Consider the following 6,544-nt stretch of genomic DNA (forward strand, 5'->3'; position numbering starts at 1 on the left):
TATTTAGCCCTTGTAAATTAAATACCCTGGGTTTTTAAAGAGCGATTTCCCCAAACATCTATTATTCACATCAGTAGGACAGACGGTAAGCCACTGTAAGATTTATGGAAACTAAAAGACTTCCTATGCTAAAGGTTAATGAAAGTGTAATTCGAATCATGAAATCTTTACGTGTCGGCTCGGTTTACACCGAGGGCTCATTAAGGATGCTTTTGGTACGGCAGCGGCCCGTGACGTCACAGCGGGTATTTTAAATGGGCGGGGCCAGACTGCCCTGCATGTAATTCTTTAAAAATATAAAAGCCTCCCTCTTTCCTCCTCTGTCTCTCCAGCTGTAACAACTTCACCGACTGCCTTGGTTCCACCCCGAGGATTTCACTGAGAGAACACGTTAGAGGGAATCAGGAAGCAGAGAAAAGGTCACAAATAAGCATCTCAGGAACAATGAAAGCTTTTCTCTGTGCAGCAGTGGGAGAGTTGCTAGAAAAACTGGAAAGGTATTAATCAGAAGTGGCTATAAATCCTCTGGAGTTTTGCTCTTATAAAACTCCTCAGAGAAAGTCTTGAAGGAAATGCAGGTCAAAGCCCAAAAAAGCTCTTGATCAGAGATTGCTGGAGGAAAATCTTCCCAGACGCCGTTTAATAGGCAGCAATCACCCCAGGAGTGGGGAAGCCAAGTACGCTTGAAACATGGTTGCAATTCCTAATAGGTCTTGTCACACTTAAGGCACTGCAAGCTCCATCCAACGAACAGCTGAAGCTAGCTGGCGATTCATAAAGCCAACAGTTTAAAGTTTATTATGATGAAAGCACTTAATGACAGCCATCGCTAGGGGCCCATCATTTATAAAGCTGTGCTGAGTATTAGGCATGTAGCATGACCACCAATTTTATGTCACAATTGCTACCATAAAATGACCTTTGGTGATTTTTGCTGCATGTGGTGGACAGCTCTTCCTTCACATTAGTGCTCTGTGGCTTTCTTTGCAGACTATTATGCTGTCTAAAGCTTATTTGGCACTGTCGTGAGCCTCAACCCTTGTTATTACCCCGAAGGCCTGTCTAAAAAAAAAAAAAAAATCTCATGCTCTATTACGCCACTCCAATAATTTACAGTTCTTACCAGCCTTGGTCTGTGTAATATTTTAATGCAAATATGCTTTACCACTGCATTTTATTTAAAAAGAAAAGAAAAGTTCCCATGCCTCTGGCTAGGGCAATATCCATTTGATGGGAGTTCACTGAAATCAGCCTCTTATTCCCTGGTCAGGTCTCACTGAATGTGTACTCTTTTCCTTGGTCGGTTAAAAACACCTCCAAAAAAAAAAGAGAAAAGGTTAATTAAACTTTCCTTGCGAAAGAGGTTTTTGTTTCTAAAGATCCTATGTGTGATAAACTCACCTAAGGCAGAAACGCTAATTCTTATTTCCCTACATCCAGTCCCAATACAAATTTACATCTAACATTATTTAATTAGGATTCCATTTTCCAACCTGCTTTGTATAGTTAGAAAGTGTTTGAATACACGGCCACTTTACCGCTCCGATGTAAGCTGCTGCTGAGAAAGTGGTCTGTCCATGCTACACCACCTTTAAATTGTGTATATAATTTTATAAATGATATAAAATCTGCTTCCAGTCCCTGAAAAAAAAATATAAGCATGGCACACTGCAATTTTGGGAGGATGTAAAATATGTGATTTCTGCTGGTACCGACTGTATTGGGTTTAATATAAAGCTTTTTTCAATAAGGTAAATTGTTACATGACAAACTCATCTTCCACCATTATCATCTGCTGTTTGTGTTTAACAACAGGAGTCCCGCTCTAACAAAACTGTTGTAATGGCTGTACAAATTACTCAGCTGAAAGCTTTTCACCAAACAAAACAGTATTAATCAGCAGTTCTTATGAAGGTGCTAATTAAAAACAATTTTCTTCCTCAGTTTGCAATACTAAAGCCATCTTCACTTGCACAGTTTCCAATATACAGCTACTGTATTTGCTCACACTTCAGGCCCTCTATTAACTATTGAATCTCCTATTAGCCATTTTATTACATTTCTGTTTACAAGCTTGTTGACATTTTAAAAGTCACAGTATGATCTGTTTTATCTATTAAAAAATGTATTAATTGAAAAGTCAGGGGGACAAAAAAGGCAAAAGATAGACTCCAAATGAACAGACGTCCAGGGCAGAGAACAGAGTGAGCATTTAGTCACAGTCTGGGCAGTAAGGTTTCTGGGTAAAATGAAATCTGAGAATTAAACGTGGCATTTCAGGCTTAATGGTTTGTTAAACACCAACGGGCTGCTTCCTAATTTGGAAATAGTCCACTCAGGAAAACATATTTGCCCACTGTCTAAATTCAGTGTCTAAGGAGACCCAGTCTGACTTTCAAATCAATCTTTCCTCTCTGGGATACACTCAGCCTAATTTTGACATTTCATACAGTCTCAACTCAGGAGACTTTGATCTGGGCTGGGGAGTGTACCTGGAATCTGGAAGCAGATTGAGGGTCTAAACAGCCTTATCTTCCCTGTGAGTGTGTCTATGTGTGTGTATCTACGTACACATGACTCCCTCCCCTGTGTGAGCATTCTGCCCCCTCCCCCGAGTCCACTGCTGGACAATGCCACCCAATTGCTTGGCATAGACTGGAAACAAGTCAAATGCTGACTAAGCACAAAAGCCCCACGGAAGCTGTGTTGAGGGAAGGGGACAGTCCATTCCTATTAAAAAAGAAGCCTAACCCTTAGGAGAAGAAGGTATGCCCCACTTTGATAGTAGAGAGAAAAAAAAAACACAAAAACCCCGCTACGTCAACAATCTCCTGCCTGTGGTATTAAAACCAGGTTCTTCAACTGTCAAAAGCAGTTAACTAGTTTAGGAAAGACACCTGGCTGTTGAAATAGGGCTCCAAAAGGCCACTAATCCTTCCATTCACTCAGTTAACTGCTAGATCCCCCAAATTGATTCAACAGGTATGCAGTGGTGAATTCAGCCCATACTGAAGCCAAAGGGAAAAACAGCAAGGGGCGGGCAGCTCTTCTCTGAAAACACCGGAGGAACCAGCCAGAAAAGCTTTTATGGCCCGACAAGTTTTCTGCTGAATACAGAGCACCTAAATTACCCTACCCTAATGGAAGTTACATTTTCGTGCTCAGTCAAAAAGCCAACAAAATACACAATTTATACAAAATAGCATCAACCTCTTAGGTAGTCTTTTCTAGCACTTTTATCCCAATTCACAGCATATGTCTTGCTATAAAATAAAATATATTTCTTATAACCAACTTGTATGTGGCTGTTCATATCACCGCATTAGAACTGACCATGGGCGATATTAGAAACATTCTCACACCCAACCAAATCTATTTAGTATGACAAAAGAGATTTGTGAGTTTTCTCAGAAGATACAGGTACACAGGAAACAGGAATACAGTAATAATTCTTATGATTTCAGACAGGCTTTGTTTTGAAACAAACACAGGCACCATTACACAGACAATTATGAAATGGGGCATTTCAATTGCAATTATGCAACCCAATACCGATGCAGAGAAACAATTCTTAACCATAAAGTTCAAAAGAAATGTAAGTGGATAAACTTTCTAAAGCAGCTATAATTTTTTCCCCTCTCAATATCGGCACTTCGCCAAAATTTGAGAAAATAAAAACACTTTTAAACTATTCAATAATATACAACATTAGTTTCTTACAAACTTCCAAAGAGCCTGGACTAGTGACATCTCCAGGTAAGGGTCCCATAAAGAGCAAATCTATGAAACCCTTAACATTTTACAAAAGATTCTCTAGGTTTTAGTCACAATGAACATATTTCTTTACTCAATGTCTTTTGGTAGCACAGCTCAATTCTTATACCCTGTCTCCAGCTTAGGTAACTGTACACACTATTCTCAGATATTAAGAAAAAACACACTACTAATTTACTTTTTAAAATACAATTTCTTCCAGCAAAATAAACACTGGATTTCTACACCCACAACACACAAATGTAAACTGAATTCTCGCCAATTCATGTATTTTCATGAGAAAAAAATGGAACTATTCTCATGGTTCTGATGCTCTATATTTTACAAGAAAAAATAAGAACAGGTGATCTTAGACGCTACTGCAGGGATGGGTTTTCTTTGTCTGGCAGATTTAGTTGCAGGAAGAAATCATTTCTCTGCATTTTCACCAGTATAAATGGAACTACCTGTGTTGCCTTTTAAAACATTCCGAATTCTGATTTTTTAAACAAGAAAATAGGAAGCCAGTGTGCAACCTATACAGTCGCCAAAGGAGAGCTGCCACTAGCTGAACTACTCAGCTAAATGGCTGGTTTGCATTGCCCTGGTCTTTATCTAGCACTGAGAATAGACTGCTGTTTTATCCAAAGAGGAATAAATTGCTGTTATTGTGATGTTAGCCCATCACTTGGCATTGCAATTCAAGTTTTTGTGAGAAAGAAATGTATGATCTAACTGCGACTTGACCTATGCCTTCAGAGATCCATCTAGGTGCTCTAATGGAGCAGAAAAAGTGGTGAATACAAGAACATGCAAACTGATGGTGAAAAATTTGTTTGATGATAGAAGTGAGCAGAGAAGACATCTGAGAGTCGCTGTTTTTATGACAGCTAAGTTTGCTTAATATGCAAAAGGATTCGCCCCCAGTCTCCCACCTATCACTTTAATTGTATCACGCTAAATACACGCTTTGCCTCTACTAAAGATAGGAGGATATATAGCTAACCTACTAATGACATTACTGTGAAAGTGGACACAGATGATTCCTTACAGATAAACATCTGAATTTCCACAAAAGGCATTAGAGCATCTCCGGGATGAACCAGGCAAGGAGAGGCTTGGGTTCCCTGCAGAAAAGTCATTCTCTCTTAATCCTAGGTAGCACATATTAAATGTTTACCATACACTTGCATTGCTGCATAGGACTATATATACTTACTTTCAATCAGATAATTGTGTGATTGAGTTTTTAAAAACTCGCCCTGGTTGCCATCTCATTTTATCAACCATTTATTCAAAATTTCCCTGGAAAGGACCTCTTTTGAAAGAGGCCTGGAGAACAGCAGTAGATTTGAGCCCTGATAAAGGCTCACTTTTCATCCATAGTCAGAGCCTAAATGTGCTCTTCTTGTACCTAAACAGATAATAAGCACTCAGCACACTCCTCCTCCTTGACACAACGCACTGAGACTAATCACACATAATTGGAGAGGAGGAGCAGAGGGCTGGCCATGCTATTGTGTCCAGAGGACAAACGGTCAGTTTATGAGGCTTTGGGCTGATGTAGTCATTTCTTATACATCTATAGGGAAAAAAAACATCCTGTTTAAAAGAAAAAAGGAGAATGGGTGAGAGAGAGAGACAGCAAAACAGAGATGGCAGATTTAATACAATTAATTTGAGGGTGATCTGAAAGATTTGCTTTCTTTCTTTCTTTTTTTTAACCAGGAAAGAATCATCATGTTTGCTGGGTTGGCAGATGAAAAATGACCAGCACTAAAATAGAACAAAGACCAAGATATTTTCTAAAGGGGGGTGGTGGGTGGGGTGGGAATCACCAAAAGAAATTCTGTCTCAATGAGAGGGAAAAATATTTGGGTGGCTCTCAAGCCCAATTCAAATCTCACATAGGCCGCTTATACATAGTTAAAGACAAAAGTTTGGTGCAGGGCTTCCCTGGTGGCGCAGTGGTTGAGAGTCCGCCTGCCAACGTAGGGGACACGGGTTCATGCCCCGGTCCGGGAAGATCCCACATGCCGCGGAGCGGCTGGGCCCGTGAGCCATGGCCGCTGAGCCTGCATGTCCGGAGCCTGTGCTCCACAACGGGAGAGGCCACAACAGTGAGAGGCCCGTGTACCGCCAAAAAAAAAAAAGAAAAAAAAAAGAAAAAAAAAGTTTGGTGCAGGAAGAGCAACAAGCAGGACGGCTGGGGAGTCAACGTGGGTGAGGACAGGTGGACCCCGGAACCCACACATGGAATGTTGCAAAGGCAGTTGGGGCCCATGTCCTGGGGGCTTGAAAATCTCAGGGAGCCAACGGCTTACTGCATATTATACCCGTTACAGATTTCTGTTTTTGTGAAAATCCTGCCTGTGCACTGGATGTTTTCTTTGTCTTTCGAGCAGCTTAATCTTCTATTCATCTTTGGTTAAAATAAGCAGAAGTGGGTAATGAAGGTTTTCTTCATATATATCCTGGTTTTCCTTTTTCAACTGAAAAAGAATAATAGAGGAAAAAAGGGTAAGGAGACTCCAATTAGGAATTTTCACCAATCAGTTTTAAAGTTGAGTAGAAGGAAGACTTCTTACCTAAGTATATTGTTCTGGAAAAATAAAGCACAAAAAAGCAACTCAAAGTGGTCCTCAGTGGCAGTGACAAGACAATACTATGTATCAAGTTGGGATTTTTTTTTTTTTGGTGAGGGGTAGGGTGTTTTTTCATAAATAGCCAGGATGCTTTTATGACTTTGTGGACTCCGAGGTACTTCGGCACAGGGAGAGCTGGGGGCTTG

The 6,544-nt window shown here is 40.3% G+C and overlaps 1 protein-coding gene across 3 annotated transcripts in view; it reads right to left on the bottom strand.

Annotated features, from left to right (window-relative positions):
* Window positions 1–1,132: 1,132 nt before the first annotated feature.
* Window positions 1,133–6,544, bottom strand: part of CAMKMT (calmodulin-lysine N-methyltransferase) — a 403,748-nt gene continuing 398,336 nt past the window's right edge. For 2 of the 3 annotated variants that reach the window (XM_073791396.1, XM_033838635.2), the window contains one exon: window positions 3,219–6,245. In XM_073791396.1, coding sequence (XP_073647497.1) covers window positions 6,168–6,245 — 78 coding nt within the window. In that variant the 3' untranslated portion in view covers window positions 3,219–6,167. Of the gene's footprint in view, window positions 6,246–6,544 lie in introns of all 3 variants that reach the window. The other variant, XM_033838634.2, reaches the window with a different exon arrangement.

Source organism: Tursiops truncatus, chromosome 14 (genome assembly GCF_011762595.2).
Source record: "Tursiops truncatus isolate mTurTru1 chromosome 14, mTurTru1.mat.Y, whole genome shotgun sequence".
NCBI lineage: Eukaryota > Metazoa > Chordata > Mammalia > Artiodactyla > Delphinidae > Tursiops > Tursiops truncatus.